Source organism: Neoarius graeffei, chromosome 7 (genome assembly GCF_027579695.1).
Source record: "Neoarius graeffei isolate fNeoGra1 chromosome 7, fNeoGra1.pri, whole genome shotgun sequence".
Lineage (NCBI taxonomy): Eukaryota > Metazoa > Chordata > Actinopteri > Siluriformes > Ariidae > Neoarius > Neoarius graeffei.
The window spans coordinates 99876284-99892200 of NC_083575.1; the positions used below are offsets into that span (position 1 = coordinate 99876284).

General features: G+C 43.9%; 1 protein-coding gene across 3 annotated transcripts in view; it reads left to right on the plus strand.

Annotated features, from left to right (window-relative positions):
- The window catches only part of pdcd4a (programmed cell death 4a), a 138547-nt gene that overhangs the window by 67456 nt on the left and 55174 nt on the right, over positions 1–15917 (plus strand). For all 3 annotated transcript variants that reach the window (XM_060926667.1, XM_060926668.1, XM_060926670.1), the window contains exons 8-9: positions 11687–11794; positions 12202–12312. In XM_060926667.1, the coding sequence (XP_060782650.1) occupies positions 11687–11794; positions 12202–12312 (219 nt within the window). The remainder of the gene's footprint in view (positions 1–11686; positions 11795–12201; positions 12313–15917) is intronic.

The window sequence follows — 15917 nt, forward strand, 5'->3', positions numbered from 1 at the left end:
CAGGACGGGTCACCCCAGGTCATCCTGCCTTGGCCCCTACCTCGACCTCTTCCTCTTTGTCCAGGCTGAGCAGTCGGGAGAAGAGTGAGAGTGGCGGCGTGTAGATCTTGATCTCTTTTGTTGGCTTTGCCTTCTCCTTCTCTTTCAGCAGCCTTTCTGCCTGCACAGTGGTACTGCTCGATCTTGGTGAGGCTCAGGAGTGCCCTCCACTGCAGCCAGGGTCACGGGCCTGGTCAGGCCACTGTGTTTCTTGTGCGCGGCAGTGAGACGAGCAAGAAACGCTGATACCACTTCACCATCTTCTTGCTTACACATACTGATCTTAGTCATGTCTATGTTCAAGGGAAAGGCACTGTCCAGATGAGCATAGAAAGCAGCGATGGTATCTCTGTACTCACCATTGCCAGCCGCGCTCCAGTCTGGTGTAGTCATTCGCTGGTCAGTTTCCGGCCACTCTCTGGAAACCTTGCTCCAGTCTATACCCATCTTGGTCATGAGTAGGCGGCGAAGTTCATGGGTGGTTGGCCGGAATTCTCTGCAAAATATCAACAGCTCATTACCAAACCTCTTTCCTCCTACCTCTCTCACATTGAGAAGAGAAGCCATGCTTTCCTTCATGTCAGCTGTCGTCGAGGGGTCTGTGGACTAGAAGCACGCTGTCAGCTCCAGCCACTTCCACCATTGGAAGATGAAGGACTTCAGACTTTAGGTTACGGCCTTGTGGACCCACTGGTGAGCATGTGGTCAGGTCCAGGAGGGTGTGTCTTCTGTCACCATATGCAAGACCGGATCTCGTGTGTGACGGAGAAGCGAGGAGAGGCGCTGACGCTGGAGGCGGCTGGTAGGCTGGGAGAGATTCCAGAGGCTCATTTTTTTGCTTTGTCTCGACTTCTCCCCCTTTCTGTGGGTGAGGCGCTTGTGGGAGTGATGCTTCACCTTGCTGAGGAGGCAGTGTGTGTCAGGGTGGTGGGGCAGACTCCAGATCAGGGTCCATCTGGAATTTCAAACACTGAGAAGAGGGTGAGAGCCCTGCTTGTCATTTCTCTCTTTTGTACTCTCAAGTGTTTCTTCTTTCCATGCAGAAAACGCCCTCCAGTCCCCTAAGAACTTTAACATTATCTCCAGACTCTTCTTTTTCTTTCCGTTTCAACTCTTCTAACTGTTCTATCTGCCTAGGACTAAAACTGCCCTTCTCAGGGAATCCTAAGTCCTTTACCCATTTGTCAAACTGTGCCAAACAATCCTTGCCATACGAGGTTTTCATAAACTGGATGTTTGGGCTGTCATAGGAACACCCAATTCTTATTATAGCACATGTAGCCTCAGGCTTACTTGCTTTTTCTTTTCTTTCCCTAACTTACCATTTCTGTTCCCCATTGGACACTGTTATATCAATAGGTTGTGACAACAGTGGCTGAGTTTTTACTCGGATCACAAGAAGAATAGGTTGGACTATGTGCAGAAATGCGACACAATAATCCTTTAGGTATGTTCTTATTCGTAAACAATTTATCTGACATTTAAGCTAAAAGTAGGTATCATTTAGCACAACAACCTCAAAGACAACTCATGCATGTGTACAAGATCTATTTCTCTGTTTCAGAATTTGGAGGAGGACAGTACTCTGTTAATTCATTAATATTTTGCGTGCATACTGCTGTGTCTTGGCGACTTCGTGATCGAACCTCTCTATCCCGTTCCTATGATGGGCCAGTTGTTCACACAGAACAAAGGGAGCAAGAGTCAATTCTTTCCCAGTTACGAATCGCTGAACGTGAATCCGTCGAAACACGCACCCTTACTTCACTCTCTCAAGTAGGTGAGCCGTTACCCAGTCGTCACTTAGGCGGATTTTTCTCTTACACAACCCAATAAACTACTTGCGGTTTATTGTCTCAAAATTGTTTTTTATCCATTTCTGCAAACATATTGATGGTACCACAGCTTAGCACTCCTCCTTGACTAGGACAAATTTCTGTCCATCTCTTACATCAGTCTTTAAATACTGTTTCCACTAATTTCTTTACACAAGAATGCAAAGTTATCACTTACTGGTTCGGTGAGCCCTGACAGTCTGGTCTCTTTTCCGAGTTCTCAGCTCTGCACCGTGGCCTTGGGAGTGTCCCATCGTCCGAGGATCAGACACATAGGGCCCACCCAGGGACACCAAATTGTAATGGAAACTTCTAATGAACACTTCAGAACGCTTAGCAGTTGTCTTTTCAGTTATTTTAGTAGATCATATAAAACAGGAAAAGAAAAAGACACCACCTCAGGTGATGCCGAGAGTACACACTCGGAGTTGTGTCTCAGTGGCTGTTATCCATTATACTCTAAAGGGATTCACTTACTGCTCGCATCTGCATGCAATTGGCTCGAGGCTTGGCCTTGAAGTTAGAAGCTCTTTGTTAAAGCAGCCAAACCGGTGTGCTCCAATTAAGCACCATGGATGCGTGGTCAGGCATAACATGATATGAAACATAAACAAGACAGCTTGCTTATCACCATCCGTTTGAGCCAAGGACACAGAAATACAGAGAATAGGAATGTTCATTCACTAAATTTCCTTCACAGGAGATAAAAAGGTCTACACTTAACCATGAGAAACTCCACATTAGATGAGCAGTGTCTCTCGGCGATAAGAGTTTGTACACCAAGCTCTATTTATATAAATGCACAAATCTCCACCTCTGGTTTTGCCGGTGCCATCTACAGTCCTATCTGCACAAAGTGTGGTGTCCTGCTAACTCAATAGCACTGTCCGGAATACTGCTGTTTAGCCATGTCTCTGTAAAGATCATGATGTTGGAGTCCATAATCCATTTATTGTTGGTGATGCAGAGTCATAGTTCATCTATTTTGTTCACCAGAGACCGGACATTAGCAAGGAAAATGCTGGGTAAAGGGAGCCTATGCGGTGTTAGCCTTAGCTTAGCTCGCTTACCCCGCCTTTGTTTACGGTCCCGACGCTGTCTGCGAGCACTTCCGCCCGGCTGGAAGGAGTGAGCAGCCTCCGGTGTTCTGGAGCTCTCCAGGATGAGTTGAAGATTGGCAATAAAATTGTTGGAATTTCGTGATCCAATGTCCAAGAGCTCCTGTCTGCTGTAAGATGTTAAACCAGTGCCATACTGAATGAACAGTCCAGTAAGGAGCAGATAAAACACCACTAATTCACAAAATCTGGAGAGACGCTGAGCCTCGCGTTGTTCACGTGCCGCCATCTTGGTCATGGTCTATGCAATATCCATCATTTATGTCTGTCTCTTACACCTCGTAGCACTGCTATTTTTATACATAGAATAGAATAGGTCTTTATCATCATTGTCACAAGTACAACGAAATTTAAAGTGCTCTCCAGTCAGTGCCTCATTCATAGAGTCTCTAAAATATAATTTAAGTGAAAAAGAATACATAGAAAATGTAACAGTATTAGCAGCATACATGAACACACAGTCAAACACACCGTCATTGCAAAAAAAGACAGTGCAGACATACAGTTGTCATATGAACATATATCTACAGACATGCATACTTCCTGTCATTACGAACACACCCAGTCATAAAAAAAAAAGACAGTACGGACAGACAGTAACCATATGAGCATACATCTGCAGACATGCATACTTTGTCATTACATCGGTCTGTTTCACAGTCAGATTTTGTATTGCACATTATTTAGCAGCATTGAGGGTTATTATTGCAGTTGGATAAAAACTGTGTCTGAGTCTATTTGTCCTTGCGTGTATTGATCTGTACCATCTGCCTGAAGGCAGCAATTCAAACAGGGAGTGACCGGGATGGTAGGTGTCTTTTTATAATGTTCTGGGCTTTTTTGAGACAACGAGAACTGTGTAGTTCCTCCAGTGTGGGAAGAGGGCAGCCGACGATCTTTTGGGCGGTGTTGATGACCCTCTGAAGCACTTTCCTCTGAGCCGCTGTGCAGCTGGTGTACCATACACACATGCAGTATGTTAGTATGCTCTCAATGGAGGCATGGTAGAAGGATACCAGCAGTCTTTGTGTGATGTTGTTCCTCCTGAGTATTCTCAGGAAATACAGTCTCTGCAGGGCTTTTTTCAGCAGCTCAGAGGTGTTCACGCTCCAGGATAGGCTCTCCTCGATGTGGACTCCCAGGAATCGGAAGTCTGCCACCCTCTCCACACAGTCCCCGTTGATGATTAGTGGTGGTACCTCTGTTTTCTTTCTCCTGAAGTCTATGATGAGTTCTTTGGTCTTTGAGGTGTTTAGCAGGTTGTTTGCTCTACACCATGTTGACAGCCGCTCCACCTCATCTCTGTAGGCACCCTTGTCCCCCCCTCCCGGGGATAAGCCCCACCACTGTGGTGTCATCCGCAAACTTCACCATGGTGTTGCTGTGATGAACAGGGGAGCAGTCGTGTGTGTAGAGGGAGTAGAGCAAGGGACTCAGCACACAGCCCTGGGGGGAGCCGGTACTGAGGCTTAGGGCCGTGGATGTGTAGTGGCCCACTCTAACCCTCTGTCTGCGATCAGAGAGGAAGCTATTGATCCACATGCAGATAGTGTGTGGAAGCCCCAGGTCCCCCAGTTTGACCACTAGCTTGTGAGGGAGGATGGTGTTGAATGCAGAGCTATAATCCACAAAGAGCATCTGCACATAGCTCCCCTGCTGCTATACTATGCTATATGCATAGTGCAGTATGGAGGGCTATGGCGTCCCCCGTGGATTGATTTGCTCTGTAGGCAAACTGGTGGGGGTCAAGGCTGCGGGGCAGGGCTGCTGTGATGTGACTACAGACCAGTTTTTCAAAGCACTTCACCACTGGGGTGAGTGCCACTGGTTGGTAGTTGTTGAGGCTAGAAATGTGAGGTTTCTTGGGCAGGGGGACTATAATTGAGGATTTAAGGCAGAGTGAGACAGTGGACTGTGCCAGGGACTGGTTGAAGATCTTTGTGAAGATTCGAGCCAGCTGATCTGCACAGTCCTTCAGCACACATCCTGGGACGCCATCAGGACCAGCCACCTTCCTCTGGTTGATGGCCCGCAGCTTGCGCCTCACCTAATGCTCTTCAACTGTGAGGTTTACACTGCTGTATGGTGTAGCGGTGCCGACTCTGGTGCTGTGACCTCGAAGCGGGCAAAGAAGGTATTCAGCTCCTCTGCCAGCACGGGGTCACCTTCAGCAGCTCCAAGGTTGGTCCTGTAGTTGGTCAGATGCTGGACTCCCTGCCACACCTGCCTGCTGTTGTTACTGCTCAGATGGTCCTCTATCCTCCTCCTGTAGTCTGCCTTGGCCTCTCTGATGCCCCTCTTGAAGTTGGTTCAAGCTCTTTTAGCAGCTGCTGGACCTCCCGTGTCATCCAGGGCTTCTGATTGGGGTAGACCCGGATGCATTTGAAAGAAGAAGAAAGCACAACTTTTATTCATCACACTTGTGAAATTTCCTCTCTGCATTTAACCCATCTGAAGCAGTGAACACACACATACATGCACGCACCCACACACACACATACACCCAGAGCAGCGGGCAGCCATGCTAACAGCGCCCGGGGAGCAGTTGGGAGTTAGGTGCCTCGCTCAAGGGCACCTCAGTCCAAGGCCGTCCTATATTAACCTAACCTGCATGTCTTTGGATTGTGGGGGAAACTGGAGCACCCAGCGGAAACCCACGCAGACAACATGCAAACTCCACACAGAAAGGTCCTCACCGGCCGCTGGGTTCGAACCCAGAACCTTCTTGCTGTGAGGCGACCGTGCTAACCACTACACCACTGTGCCGCCACCATTTGTCCACCGTGACAGTGTCTATACAGTTCTTAATGTATCATAGGACACTGTCTGTGAACACCTCCAGGTCCTGATGTTCAAAGACACCCCCCCCCCCCCCCCCCCCCCCCCAGTTGGTCCTCTCGAAGCAATCCTGCAGCTGCTGGGAGGCACCCTCCGGCCATGTGGCAACGGTCTTGGTGATAGTAGGAGCAGTTTTCCTGAGGGGGGCATATGTGGGGATTAAAAACGACAGGTGGTCGGACTGGCCCAGGTGTGGTAGTGGTCTGGCCCTGTAGCCTAGTTTGATGTTAGAGTAAACCTTGTCCAGGGTGTTATCTCCCCTTGTAGCACACTTAACATGCTGGTGGAATTTCGGGAGTGCTGCCTTTAGGTCCGCATGATTTAAAATCCCCTGCTATTATATTCATGGTATCAGGATGTGTGTTCTGCTTGTTGGTGATGTTTCCATGCAAAAGTCTGATAGCTGAGCTAGCATTAGCATCCGGTGGTATGTAAACAGCCGTTATCAAGACCACAGTGAATTCCCTTGGGAGATAAAAGGGCCTGCATTTAACAGTCAGATATTCTAACTCTGAAGTGTGTTGGTACACCAGCTGTTGTTCATGTACACACAGAGCCCCCCTCCTCTGCTCTTACCGGAGTCTGCTGTTCTGTCATGGTGCTGTGTGGTGTAGCCTGCTAGCTCAATGGCAGAATCCAGAATGGATTGGTGAAGCCAGGTCTCTGTGATGAGCAGAATGTATGAATCCTTCACAGTGTTTGCTGCAGTCTGTAGCCTCAATTCATCCATTTTGTTCACGAGGGATCTGGCATTCGTGAGAAATAGGCTGGGAAGCGGTGGTTTGAATGGCTGTCTCCATAGCCTGATTAGCCCGCCAGCCCTGCAGCCTCGCTTTTGCCTCCTCTCTCTACGCCGCCTGCACCTCCTCCCTACTGGGATAGTAATCCATGGAGAGCCGGGGCTCCTCGCTAACTCCACCGGAATCTTGTGTGTGTGAAGGAACTCTCTCTTGTTACGCATCGTTCATAACAAAGTCTGATCTTGAGGAGATCATGCCGGCTGTAGATGTTGTTTGCCCGACAGAACATACACAAAACAATAAACGTCACGTACAAAAACAGCCATGCATGGCACTGACTGCAAAGACACTGAGCTGCTGCAACTGTGTGCACTGCCATCTCACTTCCGGAAACCAAAAAAAACCGAATAAATATCTTGGTTGCATCTCACGTTGATTTATTTTAACTTTATCCTCTCTGCTTTTCTTCAGAAACTCCTTCATAAAGTTCAGCTGGTTCAGAATTCAGCTGCCTGTATCATTACCAGAACCCCTTCAGTTGAAGAGATTATTCCTGTCTTCCAGCAGCTTGTTGTATGGTCTGAATGATATTAAAGTTCACTTTGAATTTGACTTGATTGTTTTTCTGTTAAATACCATATCAATTACAAGATTCTGCTTCTTATTTTAAGACACCTTCATAAGGGTAGTATCTCACTGGGCTGCGACAGCTTGCGACAAATTGCGAACGTCATTCGTGAGAGAGTTTCAAAAGTGTCTTGAAACATTCGCGGGGCTTCTCAATTTCCTCGCGTGAGTCGCGAAGTGTTGCTCCTTCGTCGATGAAATTTTGAACATGCTCAAAAAATCTGTGCGACAAAATTTCTCTCAAAATAGCTGCAAGTGCGTCGCTGGTGTCGCAAAGCCGTCACGAACCCTTCTCAAGTCAGTTTCCATGAGACAGGAAGTGTGAGTTGAGACAGGAAGTGCGAGCCAGTATCTCACTGGGCTGCGACAGCCTGCGCCTAGTTGGAGACACAACAATTGCAGTAAAATATGCGAATGTCAATTCAGTGTGATTCCAACTGAAAATTGTTGCTAATTCGCATATTTTATCGCACTTGTTGTCTCCAACTAGTCGCAGGCTGTTGCAGCCCAGTGAGATACTGGCTTAACCTAGCACCTCTGTATCTCTCTGACTTCACATCTGCACACCTTCTGGTACTCTTAAATCCTTGTACTCTTAGCTCATTTGACTACCATAAGATCTAGAGACTTCAGTCGTGTTGCCCCTCACCTCTGGAACCCTGTTCCACATCTTTCGGCTGCTCCCTGTTAGGGGTCACCACAGTGGATCATGATGATCTGCATATTTCATTTGGCACAGGTTGTGCCCTTCCTGAGCAAACCCTCCCCAATCTGTACGGGCTTGGGATTGGCAATAAGTGCCTTGTGCAAACCCAGTGGCTGGGTATTTTTATCTAATCTGCATGTATTTAAAGAGTGGGAGGAAACCCATACAGAAGGTCCCCATTCGGCCGTGAGGTTCAAACCCAGAACCTTCTTGCTGTGAGGTAACTGAACTCCTGCCTTGGAACTACCTTCCACATGATATTCGTAATATTGACTCTTCCAACTATCAAATCTCACCTTAAACACACCTTTTCAGACTTGCCTATTTTGTCTGACTTCAGTGCTAATGATTTGCAACTTTGCTTTACATTACATTAATAGCATTTAGCAGGTGTTCTTATACGTATCGACATACAATATACCCAGAGCAGTCTGGGGAGCAGTAGAGAGGGTTAGGTGCCTTGCTCAAGGGCACTTCAGCCATTCCTGCTGGTCCAGGGAATCGAACCAGCAACTTTTTGGTCCCAAAGTGGTTTTTCTAACCACAGCGTCCTCATTTTGGCTTATTGTTTTGTATTGTCTGGCTTGTTGCATTGTTACTATTGTATGTTTGATTTTTGTGTTATAAGGTGTCCTTGAGTGCTTTGAAAGATGTCTATAAATAAAATGTGCTTTATTATTATTATTCCAAGACCTGAACGAGGAAAGAGCCATTCCCTTAACTCCAACAACATTTTTCTAGTCTATTGCTGGGTTTCAGTCATGTGACTTTTCTTAGCGGTTTTACCGGAAGTGAAATAGCTGGTGGTCTAAACGGCTGCCGTAGTGCAAAGAACTAGCGTTAACTTATCAGAGTATGCTCGTAATCTCGAAGCCACTGCTTGCTTTATATATAGTCAGAAGATTGCTATGTGCAATGGAATAGACCCCTACAGTCTGGGAAAAGATTTGTCATACAATCTCAAACTACCCTTCATTTGAGTTCCCCGACATCTCGAACTATCTGGTGTTGTAAACATCCTTCTATACCGCAAAACAGATGAAAGCATGGATGAGTATGGAGGCTTACAACTTTTTTGTCTGTAATTGTGTAAAGGACCTCAGTATCAAGTCGCTGCCGAATGAATCCTGTATTGTTTTTGCCCGTGAAAGTGTTTTTTGAAGCTTTTTGTTCATGTCTTTATAACGAAGCGCTGCAAGTTGAAGTGTAAACAAACAACAGTTAGCTTGATTCTCACTTGTGTTCGCGCTTATCTCTCAGGTAAAACATTCAAGTCAAGTTTCAAGTTTGTTTGTATAGCACTTTTAACAATAGACATTGTCCCAAAGCAGCTTTACAGAATCTGAATGACCGAAGATATGAGCCAATTTTATCCCTAATCTATCCCCAATGAGCAAGCCTGTGACGACGGTGGCAAGGAAAAACTCCCTCAGACAACATGAGGAAGAAACCTCGAGAGGAACCAGACTCAAAAGGGAACCCATCCTCATTTGGGCAACAACATGACTATAACATTAACAGTTTTAACATGAAGTCAGTTTCGTTGATGTTATAAACTCTTCATTGATGGAAACTTGAGTGCAAAACTGTTCATGACAACTGCAGTCCTAAAGTTAGCAAGTCAACTGTAGTCCTCAGCCATAAAATCATTACTGTAAGTGTCCAGAGCATCTTCCAAGTGTGACTTTCAACTGTCCATATGGGGCCGTCCTCCACAGGAGCAATGCGATGAGACTCCAACCAGACACAGGGCACCAGGATGGATCAGGCAGGTCCGAGGAGCAGAAGAGGTTCAGCACCTCGATCTCAGGATTGACATGTAACTCAGAGGGACAGATTTTTGGGGGGAGAAGAGAGAGAAAACACAGGTTGTTAGGTATGCCCAATGTCACCTGAATAAGTAGGAACAGTATACATTTTGCGCTGAGTACAAGCAGGGACTCCGGCAGCTAACTATGACAGCATAACTAAAAGGAGAGAGCCAGAAGGTAACACAGGCATGAGGGAGCCCCGGGACATAAAGCAGCCAGCCACTACACCGTCAACAAACTCGAGTGAGCAAGCGAGTGGGGACTGACAGCATCCATACATCCCAGTTTACCAAAACACTCTATGTCTGAGGACCCTCTAGATCTATACCTTTACCTCATAAACGGCATTAACAAAAGGCTTGACTAAACAGATGTTTTCAGCCGAGACTTAAACACTGAGACTGTGTCTGATTCCCAAACACTACTTGGAAGGCTGTTCCATAACTGTGGGGCTTTGTAAGAAAAGGCTCCGCCCCCTGATGTAGCCTTCACTATACGAGGTACCAGCAGATAGACTGCACCTTTTGATCTAAGTAGGCGTGGCGGGTCATAGAGGAGCAGAAGTTCACTCAGGTACTGTGGTGCGAGACCATTTAGTGCTTTAAAGGTCAATAGTAGTATTTTATAATCAATACAAAATTTGATTGGGAGCCAATGCAGTGTGGATAAGACAGGGGTGATGTGGTCATATTTTCTAGTTCTAGTAAAGACTCTTGCTGCTGCATTTTGAACTAACTGGAGCTTGTTTATTCACTTTTTGGAACATCCAGACAGTAAGGCATTACAATAATCCAACCTGGAGGGAGCGAAAGCATGAAAAAGTTTTTCTGCGTCATGTAGTGACATTAAATTTCTTATCTTAGCAATATTTCTGAGATGAAAAAAGGTATTCAGGTAATGCTATCAATGTGAGTTTCGAATGAAAGACTGGGGTCAATAATCTCTCCGAGGTCTTTTACTGCTGCACGTGAAGAAACAGAAAGGCCATCCAGAGTCACTGTGGAGTCAGAAAACTTCCTTCTAGCTGCATGTGGTCCGAGTACAAGTACTTCAGTCTTGTCAGAGTTAAGCAGAAGGAAGTTAATAAGCATCCAGTGTCTAATGTCCTTTACACATTCCTCAGTTCTCTTAAGCTGGTGTCTCTCATTTGGTTTTGCAGAAACATACAACTGTGTGACATCAGCATAACAGTGGAAACTAGTACAGTGTTTTACGAATAATATCACCCAGAGGTAACATATATCAAGAAAAAAAATCATTCACAAAGATCATCAGAAACCCCTTTAAAGACCTGGCTCTTAGTTAAACAAGACCGAGAAGTGATCATGGCACGTTGTAACTGTATGGCTGGTTAAGAATTTTGTCACGACCTTCATGCATATGGACTTTGTGAGGAGGAAACAAAGAAACAGCTGGGGACTTTAGTGCGTTGTGACTTAAAAAAAAAAAAAAAGTTCTGTAAAATAATGACACCGCAAGAAAAGTACTTGGAAAACACTAACGACATAGCTGAGAGGGATATACAAACCTTTCACAAAGTGATCACTGCAAACTCGAGCATGCTTTGACTTTGCTCCCTTCTATTTCAGTGTGGGGTTCAGAAGCCACCTTTCTTGATGTCTTTTTGTGAAATCCTGTCTTCGTTCACCCTTTTTTATTAGTTCACAGGGAACCCTGAAGAAACTTTTTTTTTTTTTCAGTTTCACTATTTGATTGATTTGAACAACCCAAAACAACACAAGCATAAGACATATTTTTCATGCTAGCAATGTACCTTCTTCGTACAAACGCTTTGTCAACTCAGCTTTGGTAGACCACCAGCTAAAGTTTTGAATAGCTAATGAGGCAGATGTGATGCCATGTGAAACCCAGCAATTAAGATGATTATCTGTGGTCAAGGTTGGATATTTTATTTGGTGGTTGGATGACTGCTAGTTAAAAGATTTAATGGTGTGTGTGTGTGTGTGTGTAGATGAATCTGCTTTTAAAGGAGTACTTGGTCTCAGGTGAGCTGTTGGAGGCAGATCATTGTCTGCGTGATCTCGAGGTTCCACACTTCCATCATGAACTCGTCTATGAGGTATACACACACATCAAATTGAGTGTTAAGAGTCTGGAATCATGTTAATAAAATGTGTATTTTTACCACTATGAATTTGTAATTCAAGGTTACTGTTAAATTTTTTTTTTTTTTTTGGATGAAACTCAGGAACATGCACTTAAATTTAAGTCCTGAGCTCACTGTAGCGACACAGAGACTCCATATATACTCCAGACTGAACTCCAGACAGCCCATGATTTTTGTGATTTGTATAAATTAACCAGATTAATTTCGGATCATGTGGGTCTGGAGGGAACACTTCCTGTTTGTGAATGTTGCAGATATTCAGAGTTCATCTGTGCTGTTTAACTGATTTCCTCCTTGATAAAGTCACACCTGAGGTAATGTCTTTCTAATGGTGTCAAGTTTATTTTTTGTGTGTGTAGGCTGTGTTGATGGTGTTGGAATCTCATGGAGATGCAGCGATTCAGCCTATGGTGAAACTGCTGCAGTCATTTTGGAAGTCTGGACTCATCACACTGGACCAGATGAACCGGGTAATAATGAATATAAATGCAAGTAGTGATCTATGAGGTCCAAGTACTCTTTGCAAATAGTGTCCTGAGTGACCAGTTCTTGCCAAGATACATAGAACAATAAAGAAAAAATGTGCATTATCGTACCTTTATAGTTGTTTGATGATGATGCTATCTGTGTGAAATTCCTACTGAAATCTGATTGGCTGCAGGTGGCCATGTTTTTGAAGTAATTCCCAAATTATTATGAATCTACTTATGCATATCAATTTCAGCTCAATTGAATGTCTTGATATCTATGTACTGAACAAGTTTTTCAAGTTTGATCCACATTCGTTCCACCAATTGTGAATTACAGCTATTTGAGTAATCGCGCTCCGCCACCATAGAATTAATTTATGTATATATTTACAAATGTCAACATGTACAATGGTGCTTGAAAGTTTGTGAGCCCTTTAGAATTTTCTATATTTCTGCATAAATATGACCTAAAACATCATCAGATTTTCACACAAGTCTTAAAAGTAGATAAAGAGAACCCAGTTAAACAAATCAGACAAAAATATTATACTTGGTCATTTATTTATTGAGGAAAATGATCCAATATTACATATCTGTGAGTGGCAAAAGTATGTGAACCTTTACTTTCAGTATCTGGTGTGACCCCCTTGTGCAGCAATAACTGCAACTAAACGTTTGCAGTAACTGTTGATCAGTCCTGCACACCGGCTTGGAGGAATTTTAGCCCGTTCCTCCGTACAGAACAGCTTCAACTCTGGGATGTTGGTGGGTTTCCTCGCATGAACTGCTCGCTTCAGGTCCTTCCACAACATTTCCATTAGATTAAGGTCAGGACTTTGACTTGTCCATTCCAAAACATTAACTTTATTCTTCTTTAACCATTCTTTAGTAGAACGACTTGTGTGCTTAGGGTTGTTGTCTTGCTGCATGACCCACCTTCTCTTGAGACTCAGTTTATGGACAGATGTCCTGACATTTTCCTTTAGAATTCACTGGTATAATTCAGAATTCATTGTTCTATCAATGATGGCAAGCTGTCCTGGCCCAGATGCAGCAAAACGGGTCCAAACCATGATACTACCACCACCATGTTTCACAGATGGGATAAGGTTCTTATGCTGGAATGCAGTGTTTTCCTTTCTCCAAACATAATGCTTCTCATTTAAACCAAAAAGTTCTATTTTGGTCTCAAATTTTTCCAGTAGCCTTCTGGCTTGTCCACGTGATCTTTAGCAAACTGCAGACGAGCAGCAATGTTCTTTTTGGAGAGCAGTGGCTTTCTCTTTGCAACCCTGCCATGCACACCATTGTTGTTCAGTGTTTTCCTGATGATGGACTCATGAACATTAACATTAGCCAATGTGAGAGAGGCCTTCAGTTGCTTACAAGTTACCCTGGGGTCCTTTGTGACCTCGCCGACTATTACACGCCTTGCTCTTGGGGTGATCTTTGTTGGTCGACCACTCCTGGGGAGGGTAACAATGGTCTTTCGCCCATTTGTACACAATCTGTCTGACTGTGGATTGGTGGAGTCCAAACTCTTTAGAGATGGTTTTGTAACCTTTTCCAGCCTGATGAGCATCAACAGCGCTTTTTCTGTGGTCCTCAGAAATCTCCTTTGTTCGTGCCATGATACACTTCCACAAACATGTGTTGTGAAGATCAGACTTTGATAGATCCCTGTTCTTTAAATAAAACAGGGTGCCCACTCACACCTGATTGTCATCCCATTGATTGAAAACACCTGACTCTAATTTCACCTTCAAATTAACTGCTAATCCTAGAAGTTCACATACTTTTGCCACCAACAGATATGTAATATTGGATCATTTTCCTCAATAAATAAATGCCCAAGTATAATATTTTTGTCTCATTTGTTTAACTGTGTTCTCTTTATTTACTTTTTGGACTTGTGTGAAAATCTGATGATGTTTTTGGCCATATTTATGCAGAAATATAGAAAATTCTAAAGGGTTGACAAACTTTCAAGTACCACTGTATTTTGCTGATTATTGACGTTCATACACTGCAGCATAGTTTGAATTGTGAAGATAGGTCAATAATCCTGGGACTAGGTCACAAAAGTATGTTTCACACATTAAGCAAATTATCACAGATTTAAGTAGGTGGCTTGAAATGCTCCAGAGGCATTTTTGGGAGTGTGAGGAAACAGAATAACCTCAAACAGAATTTTCACCATGCATCTTATTTTCCAAAATATATGCTTGATTTTGTGTGAACAAACATGAATAGTGTTCATACCAGTAGCCAATTTGAGTGAGATTGTATGAGCTAGTAGAAGTTCCCTACCTGAACCTACCATTTCAAGTTTGCTGATAATGGCTCAGTGGCTGTCAAATGCCTGCTGAAATCTGATTGGGCAATGGCAGCCATGTTTTTTTTTTTTTTTAAATAATTGGGTCATTATCAATAATCCACTTACAGGTTAGCACATGGATGCATCATACTGAATTGCAGCTCCATCTGACTTATAGTTCTTGAAAAACAGGTATCTGACCTTTAGATCATCCACTTTAGATGACCATGCCCCAGACATTGCAGATGGTGTCAGAATCTTGTTACATTACTTTTAGATTTCATGCAAATCCACCTAAGCACTCATGATTTATAACTCTGTGTAAATGAGTCTGTGCCCCATTAGAATTGGTGTGTGTGGACCATGATATTTCAATGTGTTTTGGATAATTATTGATTTTCATTTCACTCCAAATCTGTGAAGGTTGATTTTAAAAAAAAAATCTAAGTGGGCAGGACTAAAGGTTTCTTGAAGGTTTATTTTTATTTATTATTAATTAATTAATTGATTGACATTAATTAATTAAAAAATCTTTAAAGAAAAACCCATGTAATAAATAGAAAAAAAGGTTTTCACTATAAGAGTTTTTGAGATGTGAACCAAAATATAAACACTTTGCTAGAGTGCCAGCATTAGGCTGATTGGGCTTATTTCTATTGCCCAAACAGTAGGAGGGAGTACTATGTCCTGATGAAGATTCGTGTCTGTAGGACATGAATCTTCTGTATCTGTATGGTTTTGGCATAGAAGAAGAAGCCTAACAAAAACAGTAAGGTTCCAAGCACTATGTACTTGGTCACCTAAATATAGCCAGAAGCGGCAGTCGGCTAAGTACCGTGTGCAGGCCTAGCCACAGGTAGCTAGTTCTCACAAATTCCACCCAGGGGAGGGGGGGGAGAGAGAGGGAGAGAAAACACAGGTTGTTAGGTATGCCCAGTGTCACCTGAATAAGTAGGAACAGTATACATATTGCACCGAGTACAAGCAGGGACTCCGGCAACTAACTATGACAGCATAACTAAAAGGGGAGAGCCAGAAGGTAACACAGGCATGAGGGAGCCCCGGGACATAAAGCAGCAGCCACTACACCGTCAACAAACTCGAGTGAGCAAGCGAGCGGGGACTGACAGCATCCATACATCCCAGTTTACTAAAACACTCTGTCTGAGGACCCTCCAGATCTACACTTTTATCTCAAACACCATTAACAAAAGGCTTGACTAAACAGATATGTTTTCAGCCGAGACTTAAACACAGACTGTGTCTGATTCCCGAACACTACTTGGAA